Genomic DNA, 21,618 nt, shown 5'->3' on the forward strand with positions numbered 1-21,618 from the left:
AGCTTCAGTCGGCCTCTGGCCCCCCAGATCTGTCCATGCGGTGACAGGCGCTATCCTCGGGCTCCAGTTACACGGCTCTAGCCCCTGGTGGTGATCACTGCCTCAGCTACACGGCAGCAGATGCCGACGCACAGCTCTGTTCCTGGGCTCCGGACACATGATGGTGGGAGCTGGCCCCAGGTGCCAACCCCTGGCCTGGGCCACGCAGCAGTGAGCACTGGCTCCAGCCACACAATGGCAAGTGCTGGCTTCTGGATCCAGACATGCAGCCCTGGGCTGCAGCACCCAGCTCCGGGCTCTGGCTGTGCAGCAGCAGGTACTGGCCCCAGACGCTGACTCACAGCTCAGGCTGCGCAGCAGCGGGCTCCAATCCCTGGCTCTGGCCATGTAGTTCCTGTTCCCAGAGCTGGGTTCTGGCTGCGGGCACTGAGCCCTGGCCCTGGCCACATGGCAGCAGGCACCAGTTTACCCACAAAGGTGCCAGTGTAGACATAAGTTTGTAAGCTTGATGAAGATGGAAAATCATTTTGTAAGTAATTGGCTTGTCCTCCTCCAAATTCTCCTCTCAAACCCTCCACTTTTCTTGTGTTTGTAGGATTTTTTCCTCCTTTTTCTAATGTTCCTTTGAACCCTTTCAAAATCACTTTTACAAGCCATGTAATTTTTTCTGTAGGTACCTACACATGCAAGTGAGTGGGGAGCCTCCATTTAGTTCACCACAGGACTCAGTTTAATGAATGTGAAACCTTTTAAAATGCACATTCTAATGCACATTCTCTTTCTGAGAAGAGTTGAATAAAAGCTTTTTTGCCACAAATGTAATTTTTTTCTAAGCTCCTGGTTTTTATTCTCCAAGAGAGATGGGTAAATTGTCATGATAGAAACTGAAAAGCATGTAGACTCCCTCGTTTGTAAAACACTTCTAATGAGAGAGGGAGCATAGCAGGGGAAGTAGGCACTTACTACTCTTTAATATTGTACATTATTTTAATTAGCTCAGGGAGAGAAGAACCAGTCTGAGAAGTCATGCACTGAAATGTCAGGGACACTACACGTCTCCATCAAATTAAGAAAACGTTATTTGCAAATGCGTAGTTGAAATTGCATTGAGATTTGCCGTAGAAGCAGGATTAAAATCCATCAGTTTCCTAAGTGGAATTTGGTTTGGAAATGTCAACTGCACACTTAAGTGATGGGAGCATTAGAAATGTCTCCAGTGGATAGCTCCACATTTGAAAATGTGCTTGTCTCCAATAGGAAACAGGAGAAAGTAGAGAGCACACTAAAGAGGATGAGCTAAAAGAGACGCAGACCTACCAGTTTTATAGGCTCTGTACCATGATGTCTATGTAGCCCTGCCTGCTGATATGCTGATAGCTGATCAGGGCTCGGCAGACACTGAGCCATGACTTTTCCTCTTCCACTTCTTTCCTTCTCCTGCTCCATTACTCCTACCTCTATCCCTAACTAAAAGTAGTAACACATGTAACAAAGCTACACCCATTCTTCAGCATTCATTTGCTTGTATTTGAATACCCTTATCCCCTACCTTTTGTCTGTTTGCATCTTTTAGCTCTGTAAGTACTCCAGAGTAGAGACTGTCTCTTTTCTGTTTGTACACCACTCAGCACAATGAAGTGTCAGTCCCAAGTAGGCCTTCGGGTGCTATTGTCTCATAAGTACTGGCTAGAAAATTTCAAAATGTCCTACTTTCTGTTGCACAAGAAAGGGCAAAATATTTGGCTACATATTCTACATGGACCCCAGATTTTAAAATAGCTGGTTTCCTGAGTAAGGCAACAAGTATTTGCTGTCGAGAAAACAATCATTTTTTTCATGTCACATTCCAATCAAGAACCTGCATATATGCAAATGGGCTGGAGAAGCACTTCTGGGACAGGGTTAAGTTCACAAATACCAGTATGTGGATAGATAATAACTGTATTCCATGGTTAACAGGAGCAATGGTGGTCTTGTGGTAAAGGAACTGCCCAGGATATTGAGACAGCTGATTTCTGTTGCCAACTGTGCCTGTGTGACTTTGGGCAAGTCACATGAAACCGTATTTTCAGAGTGCTCGCAAATTTTGCATACCTTAATTTTGGGTGCCTGTAAGGCGTTCGCGGCGGTCCCTCCATCCATCTGGGAGGGAGGCCATGCCCCTCACAAGTCCTCTGGAAGAGCACAATTCAGGGGGGAATTACTACCAGGTTCTCTGCCACTCAGCAGGGTAATCCAGTACTGGGTCTAGGGACCCCGGTCCTCTGACTGGACAGGGCACCAAACAGTTAGGGGGCTCCAGTCTACAATCAAGGTAGAGCAGGAGTGTCCACAAGCCACAGGCCTCTGGCAGGGAGAGGCACCAAGCAGTTAGGCAGCCTTGGCCACTGGTATTCAGGACAGATCAAATAAGGAATCTATTAGCCCAGGCCCTACAGGACGGGCAGCAAAGTTAGGAAGCTCGAGCCTGGACTCAGGACAGTGCAGCAACCAGTCTATTCGCCCAGGCCCTCAAACAGGGCAGGGCAGCAAAGTCAGGACACTCGGGCTTGTACTCAGGTCCGAGCAATAATGAGTCTCTAAGCCCAGGCCTTCAAACAGGGTGAGGCAGCAAGCAGTTGGGGGTCCTGGCTCTGTTGGACCGCCGACAAATGCAGGCTTCTTGGCCTCTGGTGGGGAGGCTGCCACCCTAGGGGTGGGGTGTCAGGGGTAGGAGGATGCAGGCCCACCCGACTCCACTACATCCCAGCCCAGAGCCCTAACCATGGCAGAGTGGTCTGCCACTGGGTCAGTGGGGAAATCTGGCCGCAACGTGCTGGCCAGCTGTCAGTCAGCAACACAGCCAAACTACATTTGGCTCCCCAGGCTACTTCCTACACTCCCGTTCGAGGGGTGTCCCTGGGTCGTCGTCGTCCCTCTTGCTGTGGTAGCCCCAGCAACTCCTCAGGGTCTCCGGTGACTGGCAGCTCTGGCAGTCCCTCCAGTTCTCGGGCACTGCAGTGGTTGCTGTTGGGTCTGAGCTCCAGCAGCAGGTGAGAGACGTCCTTCTCCAGCGGCTCCTCTCTAACTGAGCTGGAGGGCTGGCCTTTTATACGTCTGGTTCCTGTTCCGCCCCTCTGCTTCCAGCCGGGCGGGCCTGGGTGTCCTGGGTCTGCCCACCGGAGCAGGGCTCGCGACTGTCCCTCCATCCATCTCCAAGGGAGGCTACGCCCCCTCGCTACAGTGCCCAAATTGACATACATGGGGCTAGATTTCCAAGGGGGACTTAAGCACCCTACTGCCACTTAAAGTGTCCAAGTCCAACATTTAGCGCCACTGGCATTCACAAACTAGCTGTCCAGCTGTCGCCATAGGCCTCTAGAGCCCTTGGGCACCTAAGTTTCCACTGGTAAAGTTCCCCAGGTACCTAATTATCTGCATCCAGGCATGCACATAGCCACCTAAATCCTGACATCACTAAGCAGCATGGCACCTACCTCACACTTAAGCCCCAGCGAGATTCATAAATCATTCACTAGTCATGTCCGTGCCTATCTCACCTGTGAGATCAATGCAGTAGGCATGCCCAGAGACTGTTGAGCAGCACTCCTGCCAGATCGGGTCCTGCATAAAACACAGCTGAGGAGGAGGTAATGGTGTTGTCCCTCTGCTCAATAGCCAGTGGTTGGAGCACTCATGTAGGAGACCAGGGCTCAGACCCCTACTCTGCCTGATTCAGAGCAATGACTGGAATACAGGTCTCCCACCTGAATACCTTAATCCATGAGCTATAGGATAGGTTAGAGTGAGCTGCTCTCAATCACTTCTGTTGAAGCTGTTCCACTTTATATAAAATACTTAAATAGTCTTTGGAGAAGGGACTGGAACCCAGGTTTCTCAGAAGAGTGTGCTAACTAATAGGCTACAGAATCATTCATTCTCTCTCTCTCTCTCTGGCCCAATGGCTATTTAAGTATTTTATACAAAATAACCTGGCTTAAGCACCTAATTCCCTTTGAGTAGTGGGGGTTTAGGCCATACCCTTCTCTACAACATTTCCTTCTGGCTGGTTTAGGTAGCTACACACTCAGCTGGCTGGCTTCTGTGAATCACTTGTTTAGCTTCATAATTACCCATGCATTATACGGAGAACCTGGATACTTAACTCCAGGTTGTGAATTCCACTAAGTGGCATCCATGCCTGAAAGTTAGGCATTGCACTGCATGTGTCCTCCTTGTGAATCTAGCCCCTGGTGCCTTATTTTTAAAGGACCCAAAGTTCCTGTTGAAGTCAACTAGAGCTATGAAGTCTGAGCACATGTGAAAGTCAGGCACTAGTGATCTAGATCTACAAAGGTGTTTAGGCTCCATGGAAGTTAGATCCTAAATACCTTTGAGGATCTGGGGCTACATGTGCCAGATTGGGAACCCAAAAACTTCAGAACACAAAATTAGCCCAAATCTTAATTCTTGGTTCAAGTCTTTTTCCCAGTTTTCTCTTGATTGTTATCACAAAGTCATAAATTTATGAAAACTGCAATGGGCCTCCATTTAGGGGCAGAGTACAGCTCTATTCTGGAATCATTAAGGATTCCTACTTTTACACAGGAAGTCATGGAATTAAACCTCATTTTAACAAAAAGCCTTCCAGATCTTAGTGTTTTTATCTAGCCTAAATAAATCTGCATGTCTGGAAGTAGTTGTCTGCTACCTTACTCCCAAGGCAACTTTTTAACTGCATTCCACGTCTTCCCTTTGGTCAGTCTTCCGATAGAATTAATTTTGCCAGCTAAATCTCATTACGATTTTTAAAGTGTCATAATTCAGGGGTTATGGACAAGATTAGTTCAGCAGTGAGTCATCCAACTGTAAATAAAGAATAATATCTATCACAGAGTCAAAGAGGAAGCAATTTTGTTGGGTGCAGAAGGCATGTAAATTGAAGAAAGAAAATTTTAGTGCACTTCCTACGCACTGATTTCCCTGAGCAATGTACACTTTAGCTTTAAATTTTAAAAGTTAAATTAGATTAAAAACAAATTCTCAGCACTGTCAAGTTTCCCAGTTGCTAGTCTGGATATCAGCCAGTCTCTTCTAGGGAGATTTTGTAACTATCAGTGTACTGCAGTCTGCTATGACAGTGTAAACATCATGAATCATAACTTGTTTTTCCTAAGGGTTGTGTCCTCGGAACTCGTCTTGGGCTTCCCATTTACGCCCAATTTCTTCGAAGGGCTCAAGTGGAGAGCAGATGTTACAACCACAGGAAAGCTGATGTGATAAGATATGAAGTCATACTCTTTCTAAATGGTCAGTTCTTTTGCAAGGTTGCCAGTTATGAAAGATATAAATACCTGTACCTTTTGAAAACTGAAGACTCTTATTGGAATTAATTGTGAATGACCCACAGTGCACTGATTGGAGAGCATGTCATCATATGATCAGACAGTGGTACGTTTGTTTATTTCAATATTCAGCAGTTTGCTTTTTGTACAAAGTAAGAATCCCAGGAAGTGAGAGAATTGCTTTTAAAAATTGAAAATCCACTGGCATCACTCCTGATCTAGTGAGCATTTTTAAAACATTGGTGAAAGTGTCTTTAACTTCTTGACAAACGTTGCAGAAGGAGATCCTTCTCAGTTACACCTGTTCTTGGGAAAAATTCATCTGTCACTGATGAGGTGTAGGCATATTGGGGGTGTGAGGAAGGGCCTGGCCAAGGCTTTCCTCTCCCTTGGCTAACCTGAGCCCTTGCAAAGACCAATAGGGATAACTGCAGCAAGAATACACCAAGTTAGGGCAGCAATAAACTGTGCCAGGAGCATCACTGGCCCCGACAGTCTCTGATTGGATGAGGCACAAACTCCTTCCCCTCTCCCTACATCAGTGTAGGGATGTTCCTGACCTAGGGTTGCAGAATCTTGCCCTAAAAGTAATTGGCTCTGAATCCAAATACACATAAGGGGATCTGATGTGGAAGAAGATGCTATTTCACATAATGACTTTGCAGAGCAGAGCTGCACAGAAAGGGCCAAAGTACAATTATGTTGCTTCTCCTCTTCTTAACACAGGAGAAAGCTGCATTACTCATGAGCCAGATGAATGCCTCCTACTAGTGCATGAAGGCTCAGTTCATTCTTTCCATTTTTTTATTCTCTTGCTGAAACTTTATTAACAAACCACATGTAAAAGCTGCAGGTCCCTTATAGGTGAGAGTCAAACATTTACTTACACGGCTTTTCCAGTGATGGCAATTAAATTAAACATGAAGAGAACACTGCTGCTTGGAAGTTTTACAACCCGAAGGTGTAAATCACACCTTCATAACTAATTTATGACATTCCATGCCTTACAGCTCCTCGCTGGTGTTTTGTAAAGATTAGAAAGGATCTGCTTTCTATGTGCTTTTTGGGACAACAGAGTAGGAAGCTGATGTGTGTAGTCTTGGGTTGTGATCCCTGATCAAAATCACAAATTAAACAGGATCAGGGTAGGTCAGGATGCAGATGCAACAAAGGATGTAGATGACAGATTCACTTGGGTGACACTCTGAGTCAGCATCAAAAGGAGCCTGCTGAAATATTCCTATGAAGGAGGGTGAGGCGGGGGGAGGGTTGGTTGTTGTTATTTGACAAAACTTGCCTGGTTTTGAGTTTGTGAAACAATGTAACAGCAGGATTTTATGAAAACCTGAACTTGTCCAATTAAATTCTTCAGTGAAAAATTGTGGGAGGTTGTTTGCTTTGTAATGAGGAACCCTGAAACTGTTGTTTTAAACATTACTCTTTTGAATCTCAGTCTGGCTTGGTTGGTTTTGAGTAGTTACACAATGCACATGATATTGGTTCTAGCTCTTTAAGCAGAAGGATTCTCTATTGGCTAGGCTGCTAGCCTGGGGTTCAGGAAACCTAGATTTAATACTCTGCTCTGCCACAGACTTTCCGTGTGGCCTTGGGCAAGCCCCATCTCTATGTGCCCCAGTTCCCCCTCTGTGAAATGGGTATAGCAGTACTTCCTCACAGTGGTTTTGACAGGATAAATACATTCCAAAAGATAATGAGATACACAGGGGCCCTCTAAGTACCTCAGAGTTTTGAGCCTGCTCAGCAGTGTGGAAGACTTATTTAGGCTCTATTTCTCAGAGGGCAGCATTAACCTAATAAACAGGAATAACGACTATCCTGAGAAGGTGTCTCTCACATCCCAGGTGAGTGCCCTAATCACTAGGCCAGAGGGTTTTCAGCTGTGAAGGTTTGTGTGTGCATCTCTCTCTCTCTCAGGAAAAGGGGGCTGACCTGGGTTATTCTCCCAACTCCAGGACAGGTTTCACAGCTATGAATGCCAAATGACGATAGGTGCCTAACTGCCTTTGAAGGGTTCCTACTGGCTAGCTTAGGCAGCTCCCCACTCAGGTTGGTGACTTCTGTGAATCCCTTTCTTAGGTGCCTGACCCTCTCCATGCATTGTATAGGGAGCCTGGGTGCCTAACTCAGGGCTGAAGATTCCTCTAGGTGGCAGGGTGTTGCAGCTCCTAAATCCTTTTGTGGATTTAGCCCTTGGCCTCTCTGCCTCAGTTTTCCATCAGTAAAATTGGAATAGCAACATCTCACCAACGTGTTGTGAGGATAAATATATTAACAATCAGGATTTGCTCAAACACTGTGTTGATATGTATTTATAGGGCGCCTAAGATGGAGATGGAACATCCTCTTCTGTCCCTTGAAGTTCCAAGGCATCTGATTCTAAGATTCCAGTCTTGGCCTAGCTCTAGTCCTAGCAGCCTTTCCTTGTACATTTAACAATACTTTTATTGATAAGACATAGAAGTCATTTATAAAAATAGTTTACCTTCACATTTCCATGACCCTTTCTGCAAACAGTGTAATTTTTTACCCAAATGTTTTGTACCACAAAGAAGCATATTGTGGTGGCAGCTACAGTGACAGTATCATATACTATCTACTCTGGAAATAAAGTTCTCCTGTTCTTGACCAAGGGAATTATATGCTTGCATTGGAAAAGAAACCTCTTATTAGAGCAGTGGTTCTTAACCAGCGGTCCGGGACCCTCGGGTGCCATGAGCAGGTTTCAGGGGGTCCATCAAGCAGGGCCAGTGTTAGACTCACTGGGCCCCAGGGCAGAAAGCAGAAACCCGACCGCATGGGGCTGAAGCCCAGGGTCCTGAGCAATTTAGCTTCACGGGGGCCCCTGTAGTATGAGGCCCCAGGCAATTGCCCTACTTCCTACCCCCTAACTTTTAAATGTAGAGAACCAGTCTTGGCTTTTATATGTAGAGAATCAGTCATTGTGGCACAGGTGGGCCATGGAGTTTTTATAGCATGTTGGGGGCTGGGGGGCTCAGAAAGAAAATGTTTGAGAACCCCTCTATTAGAGGACCTCTCCCCCAAGGTATTTTAGAGACGGAAAGATATGACTCTTTGTTTTTTAAAAAAATAACCCTTTTAGAAAAATGAATTTCAAAGCATTAGTTGCACTCTCAAGTAGAAGACAACCAGACAGACAAAAAGCTTTAATAGCAATCTTTTATTACAATAGTATCATACAGCAAGTTTTGTTAATTTGATATTTATATGTTCTATGCAAATAATGTAAAGAGTGTCATACTTTTTATATCAGCCTTAAAAAAGTCGCATGTGCAAATTCAAGGGGAGAATAGACTCATATTTAAAACATTCACATTTTGTTACATCAAATACACTATATACAAATAGCCCTTTTGTTCATTCAGCTTTTACATATATGGCCTGAGTATAATCATAACAATTGAGGCTGCGGTTTTCAAAAGAGACTAATGGAGTCAGGTGTCCAAATCCCATTAACATGATGGCGGCACCTCGTGCTCTTCAGCCCCTTTGACAATCCCAGCAGAAAGGGAAATGTGATGTTTGAGTTTAGAATTTTGCACTATTTACTAATTGCTCTGCATTCAAAAATATACCTTGTACTGAAGGGGGAATATAGCATGTTGAAATACATTATTTATTTACCAACTCCAATATTCTGTCAGCACTATTGATTTTTTCTTTCCATTGGGTTCTCGATTAAGCCTTGTATGCATAATTTTAAATGTGAAATGTATAACAGAAAACTAATGCAGTGATCTTAAACGCTCAGAAGTTAACCTATGGTACTTAAGACCCTGCTCCTCCAACAGGCTCTGAATAGGTAGATCTGTACACCTGTGCAAAGCCCCATCAACTTCAGCAGGGTAAAGGGTTTCATGCAGATGCATGTCTCTGCTCACACACAGCTCATTACAGGAGTGTGGCCTAACCTTGTTATAATGTGTCAGGGAATGGACTTTGGACTGTAAACTTTTAATGTTAGGGAAAATGAAAAAAGGATAGAGAGAACCAAATCATATGTAAGCATTCCCAGCCTTCTGCTGACATTACTATACGTGTTGGTACAGAGACAAAGCAGTTTTGTTGTCTTTTGCTCTAAAGAAAGTCCAGTGTTTGCAAATAAATAACAGCAAATTTGCAGAGGGGCAAGAGATTAAAATATTTATCTGTGTCTTTTTGACTTTACAGGTCCCCGGCCTGACTTCAGTGGCCGAGTTTTGCCTGACTAAAGGCTAGGTTTACCACCTTTGAAATGCAAAAAAACCCCGGCACCACTCCCACCCCTACAAGACCCCTGCAAATCCTGCCCCCAATAGCCACTTACAGTATCTAGAGAGATAACACATATAGATAAGATTGATAACATCATTTTCTTACTTAAACACTGCAGCATCTTTAGCTGGACACAGAAAATTTTAACATTAGATATCCCAGTGTAATGTGGTGATAATAATTCAAATCTTTAGACCCATGTAAAAAAAAAGGCAGATTAAATTATTTTTCTGGCAACTGGCAAATCCATAAAAAAATGGCCCGGCCACTCAACTACTGGCCAGGTGGTAACCCTTCTAAAGGCTGGTCCTGGAGCTTTTTTGTGTCACTTTTCGTTAGCTCAGCTATTTCAATCATCTGGGCATTTTTCATCCATTGAGCTCTCCAGTGCATTCCAGTAGATCAGCAGTTCATGAGGTTTCACATAATGGCATGTCACAATTTTCTTGAAGCGACAAAGAGAGAACTCAACCCTGTCTGAGAAGAATGTCTGTTCTGAATGAAGTTCCTCCAGGTTGATTTTTAGTTTAGCAAGACACAGTCCTATGAAAACATCCTCCAGTTTAATAAAAGGGACACTTTCTGAAATTTTATAAATCTGACTAGCAACATCGGTGGAGAAAACATAACCAGTCCCTGAACAAAATGGAGGATATGTTAGTCCTGGATATTCATCTTTACTCACATACCATTTACTATATATCTTTCTTATTGGGAAGTCATTCATCTTTAAAAAGCCTGTGAAGAATCTAGTGTTTCTGTTTTTTCTTAAAAGAAGTTCGGTCAGGTAAAAGATATTGACAAACATATCTGTGTCAGTTTTCATCACAAACCTGGATTGATGACAAAATTTGTGAACCCATTCAATTCCCATCATTGTCTTTAAAGTCAAATTGTAATATGCATCTATAAAATCCTTCTGGATAATGTCTCTGTATTTCTGACTTTCAGCAATAATACCAGTTTGATCATTTTGGTTCATGGTGGTTCCCAGAAGAAAATATGTCATGATGAGGTTGCCAGCAACTAGTCTGTGTTTCCCCCAGGTTTCACGGATAGCCATCCTAGCTTTATTCTCGCCATGTGACGATGTCACAAGGAGTACCAGGAACGGAGGAGTCCTACTGCAGTCTATATTTGGCAACTGCAAAAAGTTTCCGCTCTCTGTTATAAAAGTCAGTGACGTGGCCTCTTCCTTCTTTTGACAGAATATACCAATTTCAATCAAATACAAACAAGCAGAGGCCAATACTACAATTAAAAACAAAAGAATTTTGAACCTCTTTGAAGCCATCTGAAAGAAATAAAAACAAATGGTACATTGGAAAATAATCTTGCTCCTTTGTATACCAAACTCTGTGCTATTGCTTGGGGATTTAAGGGTGTTCTCCCTTCTGTGGGACTCAGCAGAGTGTAGCCTTGCCCCCAACAAGATCAACATACAAACACCCACTGATGGCAAGGGCATTCATGCAGATACGCCAGACCCATCACAGACTCTTTGCCTCCAACATGACATAGAAATATGACTATCAGAACTACACTGCCAGGAACTCTCCCACCAGCTAGTGCTCCAAGAATGCATCCCTAAAGAGAGAACTCTACAACATTGATTGTAGGAAGCAGGCAGGAGTTTACCACAGACCTGATGGGAGAGGATAGTAGTAATAGCTTTATACCTTATTTCTCCATTCATTTTTTGACAGGTGACCATGCCCTGAGTTCGCAAGCATGGGCCACTTAAAAAGGCTAAACTAGACCACTAGTCTCTCCTTATCTCCACCCCGCCATTTATAATGGGAGCTGCATATCGATTCAGAAGTTGCTCCTATGCTTTCCTCCCTTTCTGGGGTCCTCTAGGGAACAGTGTTGAGGTCTTGGTGGCCATTTTGAAAAGAAACAGCAGATACGTTGAATTGTGTTTCTCTTTTGTACAGTTCTGTGTTGGTTCAAATGATTAAAACACAAAAAAGGAGGGCTTTGCATTTTACTCCTCTTTTTGGAGGAAAGATGTAATTAAAAAAAAGTTAAACAAAATAATTCATGCTTGTAAGCACAGAATATTCTTTGATTATCTCTTAATCCCTCTTATCCACTCAGTACAAATCTTAGATGGAACAAGCCAGAAAAGCCACAAAGTCTTAGTGATGGGAAAATAAAACACTTCTATATTCATAGTTTAACTCCGAGAGACAATTATAATTGAATTATTTACATACGTACAACGTGTGTGTCGCCAGTATCCTTTGAAAATTGCAGTCACAAAATAAAATTTTAGAACAGCTGCGAGTTTTAGACCAAAGGGAAAAGAGGGCAGAGAGAAGAGTATATAGAGTTATTTCTTCTTATGACCTTAGATATTGCCATTCTCTAGCAGTTATTCTCAGCTCTGGATCCCTGCAGAGCCACCAAGAGGTTCTTTCCTAGAATGTGGGGAAGAGAAAAAAAATGGTACTACAGAGACTACTCTCTCTCTTTTTCCCCATGTACTTTTGATAGGGAAATTAGCTTGATCTTCTAAAATTAAAGCGTTGGGCTTCTACCCATGCAAGGAATTAAAAACATACATGGTGGCATACATACAAAGGCAAGTTTATATTCTTCAGAGCCGCAGGTTCCTTGGGAGCTTAATCCTCTGGGATTGCTCTGTGTAGAATGTCCAAAACCACTTCAATGTCCTTCTTTTACTCCGATTCAGGTTCTTGAAATACCATGAAAATATCTGGTCACGAACGTAAGTGTCCTTAAAGTTCTGAATAACTGTTCTTGGCGCCAAATCCAACTCATTTTACTCACATGAATGGTCCCATTAATTTCAATGACACTTCTCGCATGCATAAGACAAGCAAGATTCGGGGCTATTGCTTTATTATAGATCATCTCCAGTCTGAGGCCTGCAGTGAACTCCATTGTTACTAGACACAAATCCACTTTTCAGATATATATATAAAAATACGCCACATGCCTTCTTCCCTTCATTTGCCTGTTAATTGTCTTTAGATTGTAAGCGCTTCTGTTCAGGGATATGTTTTTTTAATATGTTTGTAAGGCTCCTAGCACACTTTTGAAGCGACTGTCTCTGTGGAGTAACTGCTCACTAATGTGAATAATGGAATCACAGTCTGGCCCTTAGTGCAAGAATGGAAACCTGTCTGGTTCTGAATATAAGCATGGTAACCACTAGCTCCATTTAATCTTTATCCAGGTTTTTTGGCCTTTAAGTTCCCCTTCCTGCAAATGATCACACGCAGCCAGAGTTGAAAGGTTTCTGCTCTGGCACAGCAGTCTGCCTGTATGGATTGGAATCTCAGTTAGAAAGGTGCATTTACTGGAGCAAAGCAATGTCTGGTTTTAATTGTTTTCAGTCCAATTGATACTTACCATTTTTACTTGCTTCATCATACACTTTAAATTCCATTATGCTAATTTTAAGAAGTTGAATGTTCTTTTACTCTTTTGAAAGAAATTGTGTGCATGCACCCAGAGGTGTGATTCTTAGAAACCAAAAAAAAATATGAATTGAATGCATTTTCACTCTAATAATATTTTGCTTTTGCAATGTTCTTTCATTCATGTAGCTGAAGTTCCCCTCACCCCCCCTAAATTTTCTTACCCAGATAAATTCAGTAAGCTTATTTAGTTTTGGTGGAAGCATTTGCTGCTCACTGACACAGAGTCCTTGGTCTCTTACCTGTTTTTATTTTATTCCCCTGGTAATCCCAGAGGCAAGGCAAGAATGACTATCGTGATAATATTTTCAGTTTTGTGTATAAGCTGTTTTTTCTCTATGCTTCTCATCATTGTAGTAGCTGAGCAGTTGCAAACATTAATAGATTTATCCTCACAACAATCCTTTAAGTATCATTAGCCCGATTATACAGACGGGGAATTGAGGCTGAGAGAGATTAAGGTCGTTATCCTGAAAGTTGCTCCCTGCAAATGGATCCAGACACCTCTGTGGGGTCAGCACAACTCAGTGGGACTCCATGAAGGTTCAGGGATCTGCCCACACAGATGCAGTTGCAGGTGTGGGACCTAAATATCTAAAGCTGTGGGCACATAATATTTGCAGGCACTTTATAAAATTGTGGTTTACCCAAATGTATACAGAAAAACTGTGGGAGAGCCAGCAAGAGAATCCCCCTTTGCTGAGTTTGCGTCCAATGCCTTCACCACAAGACCATCCTTCCTGCTTACAAGTGAACAGGGGGAATCTGGAAGTTAAAAAAATACCTAATATTAAAATAGGCGACTTCCAAAACGACCCTGTTTTGGCTCATCTTTAGTTCAGTATGCTGAAGTTCTGTTTGCCTTCCTCACTAACAGCTGAGCTGCTGCTACCTTTCAGTGCCATAAAGCAGGTATTGAAATTCCTCAAACTTCCAGCTCCTCTCAATGTATACATTTTCAGTCCTGCTCAATGCATGCACCAGTGGCATATAGTCCAGTCTGCTGCATGGGGTACATAGGAATCAGAAGGGTCACAGTGAAGTGAAAGATTGGTTATATGGTTGCATCCCTGCTCCATGCAGCCACAACTTGCTCCTTGTGCTTAGTGGGCTATGGCTAACCAGAAGGGAGAGGGTATCAAGGAACAGCCACTACATGTAACATGGTCTACTAGGACTCCACTGTGAGTTACAGTGCAACTTCTTTCACAAAGAACAGCCATAATTCTTTCACCATGGCTTCTCATATCACAGACATTTGCCTGTTCAGAGTGTGGGGAACCAGCCGTTGGACTCTTGAAAGTAGAGATGTTGAAAACATCAATTATTTTTTGCAGGCAATTTAGAAAAATTTTCTTTGTCTTACTTAAATTTCCTGGTTGCGGGGGAGTGGGACAATTTTTAGTTAAAAGGTTAAAACTATGAAGGGAAAACCAAAATATTCCATTTTCAAAACACTTTTTTGGCAAAATGTTTCAGTTTTCAGTAAAAACGTTTGGTTTTCAAAAAATTAAATTTTTTTACCAAAATATATTTTCAGATTTGACCAAAATGGATTTTCATTTTGGACATAAAGCCGTTTTCCACCTAAAAAAAAAAGTTTTGGCCAATTTTTTTCAGACGCGTCTACTTGCAGACCCTCTTGTCATTGTTCAGGGTGGGGGAGATGACCCATGGAGGGGAAATCACTCTGTGAAGATGTTCCCAGATGTGTACGGTGTGCACAGAATTTCCTCATGGATTTTTGGGTTCTGAATGATTGCCTGGCCCTACCCCTGCTGTGCTGACACATTTGCAGCGACTGCCTACGCGAGCCTGTGCTCTCTAGGTTTAGCCTCTTCAAAACCATGAATTTGTATAGGTAAAACCTCCCAGTCCACAGCATTTTGCCCAGAAAATGGACGACACAGGCCTTGCTCCTTTCTGCCACGCACTTCCCTAAGAGTCCTTAATGGGCCTGTGTACCTGCACTACTATGAATATTTTTTAAACATTAGCTGAAGCCCATGTGCCTACACAGAGTACTGAGCCATATCTGTCAGCCTTACATGTATAACCCACACACCTCCTGGGCGTGGTGCTCCGTCCCCTCAGTGGCACTGAGACCACTTGGAGATTAATGAGTCTACTACAGCCTTAGCTAAAGGCCTTGTGGCTTTTTGCTCATGCAGTAGATGCTCGTGCACTCAGCTCCAGAGACCCCAGTTCAACCCTGCTCGCCAACGACTGGGGGTCTGTCAGTGTTACACGTGCACTACAGTTAAGTGTGGTTTCCTTCCAAGTCATAACAGGATATTTTCAATATTCACCATATTAAGGCTGCTTCAGGAGAAATACTCCTGGGGGAATTCTGCGCCACTGCATGTCTGCAGAATTCATGTCCCCTGCATATTACTTTGCTTCCCTACAGAAAAATGACTTTCTGACAGGGAAGCAAAGGGAAGCTGCAAGAGCAGTCACGCACCACTCCCTAACTGCGCAGGTACATTGTTTCAGGCACCCGGAGCAGCCGGTGGAGGGGTAAATCATTGTGTGGCTGGAGACACCCCAGCCAGTGGCTCCTAACCTGTGCTGGCGGCAGGAGAGGGTGGGACTTCCTCTTCCCCTACAAGGAGTGGCTGGGGCTGTGTCAAACCCAGCCCCAGAAGCCTTCCCCAGCTGCAGGAAGCTCAGCATCCTCCCCTGCTTTCTGACCCCATTGCTCCTCAGCTGTGGGGGGTGGGGAGGGTGTCACTCAATGGGGACCTGCTCCCCCATCCACATAACCCCCATGCGTCCAGACCTCCCATACTCAGACACCCCTGCCAAGTCTCACCCAGTACATCCAGAACCCCCCTAGCCCTCCATACCCAAATCCCACCCTACTGAACCTTAGCCCCTGCATCTGGAGGCTGCCTACACCCAGACCCCCTGCCTCCAGACCCCCACCCATGCACCCAGACCAACCCCCACTGAGCTCCCTGCACTCAAACCTCCACCCTGATGCACCACCCCTTGCACCACTTTGAGCCCCCACAGCCAGACCCGACACCACTGACCTCCAACTAGCTGCACCCAGACCCTGACCCCACCAAGCCCCAGTTCTCCAGCACCCAGACACCCCCCCACTGAGACCCCCACACCAAGACCCATCTGCTGAGCCCCAATCACCTTCATCTGGAAGCCCCTGCAGAGTCCCATTGCCCCTGGAACTCCACCAACGAGCCTGTGTGCATCCAGATCCCCCACACCTAGACCCCCCACTGAGCTGCCTGCACCCAGACTGATCCACACAGAATCCTCTCACCCCACACCTGGATCCCCCCAGACTGAGCCCCTCTAAAATTGGATCCTGCCTGGTTGAGCCTGCCTGCTCCACACCTGGTGTGCCTGGCACAGAGGGGAAGGGCCCCAGGGTGTTTCTGGGGCAGGCCCAGGCCTTGTGTTGTGTCAGGGTCATGTACAGCCTCACCGCAGAGTCCATGTCTCAGGGGTGGGGTGTGTGGAGGTGCAGGGTGATCTCCCACCTTCGTGCAGCCAGTGGCCTGTGCTCCCTACTGCCATGCTGGAGCCTCTGCATTTATTTATTGACAAATAAAACTTGCAGAATTTTGCAGAATTTTAAAATATTGTGCACAAAATTTTTAACTTTTTGGTGCAGAATTTTTAAGTTTTTGGCACAGAATGCTCTCAGGAGTAGAGAAAGGAGCATCTTGTGGTTAAGGCACTGAACTAGAATTCAGAAGAGATGGCTTCGCTTCTCAGCTCTCCAAAAGATTTCCTGTGAAATCTTAAACAAGTCACTTTCTCTCTTCATTCCCCATCTGTAAAATGGAGGTAATAATACTCCCTCTTGCCCACTCGTCTCTCGTCTGTTTATATTGCCAGTAATTTGGGGCATGGGCTACCTTTTACCATGTGTATGTACAATGCCTCACAAAATGGGGCCCTGATCCGGACTGGGGCTTTTCAGCTGCTATTGTAATACAGATAATCAGTAAATAACTTTGGTGGGATACAGGCTTAAAATTAAGCAAACATTTAAGCATTCTGCTGGACTGGGGCCTAAAGCCCAGATACTCAAAGGTCATATGCTCCTCACTTTTATTGATTTCAATGGAAGTTAGGACCCTAAATACCTTAGTGGATCTGGGCCTCAGTCTCTAATTCAGATTTCCATCCTGCTATGTGCATATGCTTATGGAAAAGTCCTACAGAATTTAATAGGGATAAAACAGTAGGATTCTACAGAAATTACTCTAAAAAACTAGAGAGATTTATAGCAAATTATCTCCTTTCTATAGGTTATCTTGAACCTCCTCTAGTATTTTATATCATGAAAATATATCTTTTCTGTTCTACAGGAAAGTCATCATTTTCTATTAAGTTCTATTAAAAGGAGGTTAGATTAGATGACCCTTGCAGTCCCTTCTAATGTGATGATTCTATGATTCTACAGGACTTTTCCGATATGGGTTTGAGCTGAAGATTGCATTGTGTCTAGTTTTTCAAAGGGTTTTGCTACTTCCATTGCTTTATCTGCACGGTGTTCTTTTTAGGGTATTGACCATTACCTGCTTTTTTGCCATTGAAAACTTTTTCCTTAGACTCACTGGTGCAGCAGTAAAAACAATGAGGAGTCCTTGTAGCACCTTAGAGACTAACAAATTTATTTGGGCATAAGCTGTCATGGGCTAGAACCCACTTCATCAGATGCATGGAGTAAAAAATACAGTAAGCAGTATATATATGAAAAGATGGGAGTTGCCTTACTAAGTGAAGGGGACAGTGGTAACTAGGCCAATTCAATTAAGGTGGAAGTGGCCTATTCTCAACAGTTGATTACTTTTGTAGTGCTAACGAGGCCAATTCAATCAAGGTGGACCTCGCCCATTTACAACAGTTGACAAGAAGGTGTGAGTATCAGCAGAGGGAAAATTACTTTTTGTAGTGACCCATCCACTCCCAGTCTTTATTCAAGCCTAATTTGATGGTGTCCAGTTTGCAAATTAATTCCAGTTCTGCAGTTTCTCGTTGCAGTCTGTTTTTGAAGTTTTTTTATTGAAGAATTGCCACTTTTATGTCTGTTATTGAGTGTCCAGGGAGACTCAAGTGCTCTCCTACTGGCTTTTGAACCACGTTGCCAACTCTGTCCCCATATCTTTTCAAGGGACATCATCATAGGACCTAACCACATCAGCCACACCATCAGGGGCTCATTCACCTACACATCTACTAATGTGATACATGTCATCATGTGCCAGCAATGCCCCTCGGCCATGTACATTGGCCAAACTGGACAGTCTCTACTTAAAAGAATAAATGGACACAAATCAGACGTCAGAAATGGTAACATACAAAAGCCAGTAGGAGAACACTTCTATCTCCCTGGACATTCTATAGCAGATTTAAAAGTAGCCATACTTCAACAAAAAAACGTCAAAAACAGACTTCAAAGAGAAACTGCCGAACTACAATTCATTTGCAAATTTAACACCATTAATTTGGGCTTGAATAGGGATTAGGAGTGGCTGGCTCACTACAAAAGCAATTTTCCCTCTCTTGGTATTGACACCTCCTCATCAATTATTGTGAGTGGACCACATCCACCCTGATTGAATTGGCCTTGTCATCACTGGTTCTCCACTTGTAAGGTAACTCCCTTCTCTTCGTGTGTTAGTATATTTATGTCTGCATCTGTAATTTTCACTCCATGCATCTGAAGAAGTGTGTTTTTTACCCATGAAAACTTATGCCCAAATAAATCTGTTAGTTTTTAAGCTGCCACTGGACTCCTCGTTGTTTTTGTGACTCCATGGTAAGATTGGTACAGTGATCCAGGAGTTCACATTTGTCCCTGGCTTGGTGAATTCTAATTACAGAACACAACACCAGCTTGGGCTGTCTGCCCTGTTTTTGACAGTCTACCTGAGGTCAGCATTCACAGTCATGAGCCACTCCAGACAAAGACAATGCGTGTAGCTGTTTATTGCTTTGTCTAGATCTGTATACTTCTTGTGCTAGATAAAGAGTGATTGGTTTTTAGAACCCTTTCAAAGTCTGTGTGTTCAATTATCACGTGTCCCTAAGGATGTGAACTGTAAACCAGAGTAACCACAAGGTTGGAGCTTTGGGGAAAAGTTGTGCTTAAGCTACTGAGAAGTCTGGCGGTGTCAGCACTGGTCCTGGGGGCCTAAGGCAGATGGGTTCCATGTTGATGAAGGGGTAACATGATCAAGAGCTTATGTCCAGGAAGTGTTCCAGAGAGGCCAAGAAAAAAGAGAGCACTGTTTACCCAGACCATGAGAAATGTAATAGCACACAAGTCTAAGGACCCAAATACAGCAGCCTGGTGTAGTTCTACAAGGGCGCTGTGACACCTTAGTACACCCACATATAAAGCCTTAGGCATTGTTTCCTGTTAAATATAGCTTTAAAATGTTCTAGTTATACATTTAAAGGACTTGACCCTCTAGAAAACAGTTTCTGCTAAACCAAAGGGAAAATTGGAGACTGTCATCTGACATGGAAGCCCTTCCTTTAGGCCCTATTAATTATTATATTTATTTATACAGTACAAGAGGTGTAAGGTTGCCTGGCATACAGGATCAGGGAAAATATTCCTGCCATAGGGAGAGGAGTAACAGTCTGGAGTCCTTGTGAGAAAAGGAGACTAAAAATGTCAGTTTAAAGAAATATTCTGCTCAGTTATTCTGGTGCAAATCTGGAGTAATGCCACTGAATTCAGTGGAGTTACTTTAGACTGGCACCACCAGTGTTACTGAGATCAGAACATGGCCTAATGAGCCAGCTACATCACCTTGGTGTGGTTTGGAGAACTTATTTCCCCCTCGCTGTAGTAAAAGACAAAAAACTAACAAGAGACTCAAAAGTCTTATGACACAAAAAGTAGAAGTCTGTTGTTAAATATCAAACAGAAGGGACGGTCCTCATCTGATGTAAATCAGCATTGCTCTGTTAAAGTCCATAGAGCTATCCTGGTTTACACTAGCTGAGGATCTGAATTAAAATGGTGTTATTATTTACTACAGGAAGTGTCTGTCTACTTTTGTTTATTTCTTAAGTGGCAAAACTCAAAAAACTTCCATTGTGGCCAAGAGCTACCAGTTCTTCTCTATCCACTATATATTGAATGGAGCCAAAATGTCAATACAAGGTTCATAACTATGTGTTAATTTAGGCATGAAATTTCCGCAGAGCGGGAGTCAAGCAGCCCCTGGGAACAGAGGAAGTCGGCACCTGTGAACATAGGTATGACCAGGGAATAGAGTATATACAGAGAGACACAGTAAGGACTTGAATCAAGTTAGTAATGATAGTTGTCTTTTTCTAGCTACAGAATCAAATTAAACACTTACATAAGTAGTCCCTTTGAAGTCAATGGAACTACTCATGTGTGTAAAGTTACACACAGGTAACTGAAGGATCAGGCCCTGACAGTAGCAAACAATGACATTTTATGCTTTTTGTGAGTTATTTTTTGTCTGCACCTAGTTGGATACAAAAATCATTTTAGTAGGTTTAACAGACTTAAAAGTGGCAATTCTTCAACAACAGACTTCAACGATAAACTGCAGAACTGGAATTAATTTGCAAACTTGACACCATCAAATTAGACCTGAATAAAGACTCGGAGTGGCTGGGTCGCTACAAAAAATAATTTTCCCTCTGTTGATACTCACCCCTTCTTGTCAACTGTTGAGAATGGGCCATATCTACCATGACTGAATTGGCCTCTTTAGCACTGACCGCCCACTCGGTAAGGCAACTCCCATCTTTTCATGTGCTGTAATATATATACCTACCTATGGTATTTTCCACTCCATGCCTCTGATGAAGTGGCTTATAGCCACAAAAGCTTATGCCCAAATAAATTTGTTAGTTTCTAAGTTGCCATAAGGACTCCTCGTTGTTTTTATTTAATGACAGTAGATGTTGAGATTCAAAAAGTTCAAGCATTATAACTGCTAAAACACAAACTGTCAACATCATATGTCAAAATGTTTGCCTTAAATCAAACTCTTAAGTTCTCAGGCAGCATTTTTCTTTCTATGACTATCTGTAAATTTTGATTATTATCTATGGAAATAATTTTTCTTTGGTTTGTGTGTTTATGATGAAGTTGATGTTTAACAACATTTATCATTAAAAATCTAATCTTTCCAAGCCTATAAATAGCTCTTGCTTCATCATGAAAAATTATTTATTGCATCCTCATTTACAAATGCTTATGGAAAGCTGTGCTGACATCTAGTATTGAATTTTTATAATTAGTCATTTGAGTGAAAGAGGAAAAACATGAACATGATATTTTTTAAAAAAGATGAGGGGCTTTCTCTTGTTACTTGGGAGTGATCTAAATGGATATAAAGAACGATGAAAAGAAAGGATACACAGAATTGATAGAGCTGCAAATATATCTTTGAACAAAAGAGAACATATTAGTGATACACATGTTGCAGATATTGCTATCAAATTTCTGAGACTATCAGTAAGATTTAAGAACAACCCAATAAGTTTTCAATCATGTGCATTCTTTTTAAATCAGAACC

At 43.1% G+C, this 21,618-nt stretch overlaps 2 protein-coding genes across 4 annotated transcripts in view; both read right to left on the minus strand.

Moving 5' to 3' along the window:
• IGSF5 (immunoglobulin superfamily member 5) overlaps positions 1-21,618 on the minus strand; it is a 103,276-nt gene that overhangs the window by 71,035 nt on the left and 10,623 nt on the right. The window lies entirely within an intron of this gene.
• B3GALT5 (beta-1,3-galactosyltransferase 5) overlaps positions 8,600-21,618 on the minus strand; it is a 36,005-nt gene continuing 22,986 nt past the window's right edge. The window contains exon 2 of the mRNA XM_073360428.1: positions 8,600-10,911. Coding sequence (XP_073216529.1) covers positions 9,967-10,911 — 945 coding nt within the window. The 3' untranslated portion in view covers positions 8,600-9,966. The remainder of the gene's footprint in view (positions 10,912-21,618) is intronic.

This window comes from Lepidochelys kempii, chromosome 1 (assembly GCF_965140265.1).
Source record: "Lepidochelys kempii isolate rLepKem1 chromosome 1, rLepKem1.hap2, whole genome shotgun sequence".
In the NCBI taxonomy this organism is placed as follows: Eukaryota; Metazoa; Chordata; order Testudines; family Cheloniidae; genus Lepidochelys; species Lepidochelys kempii.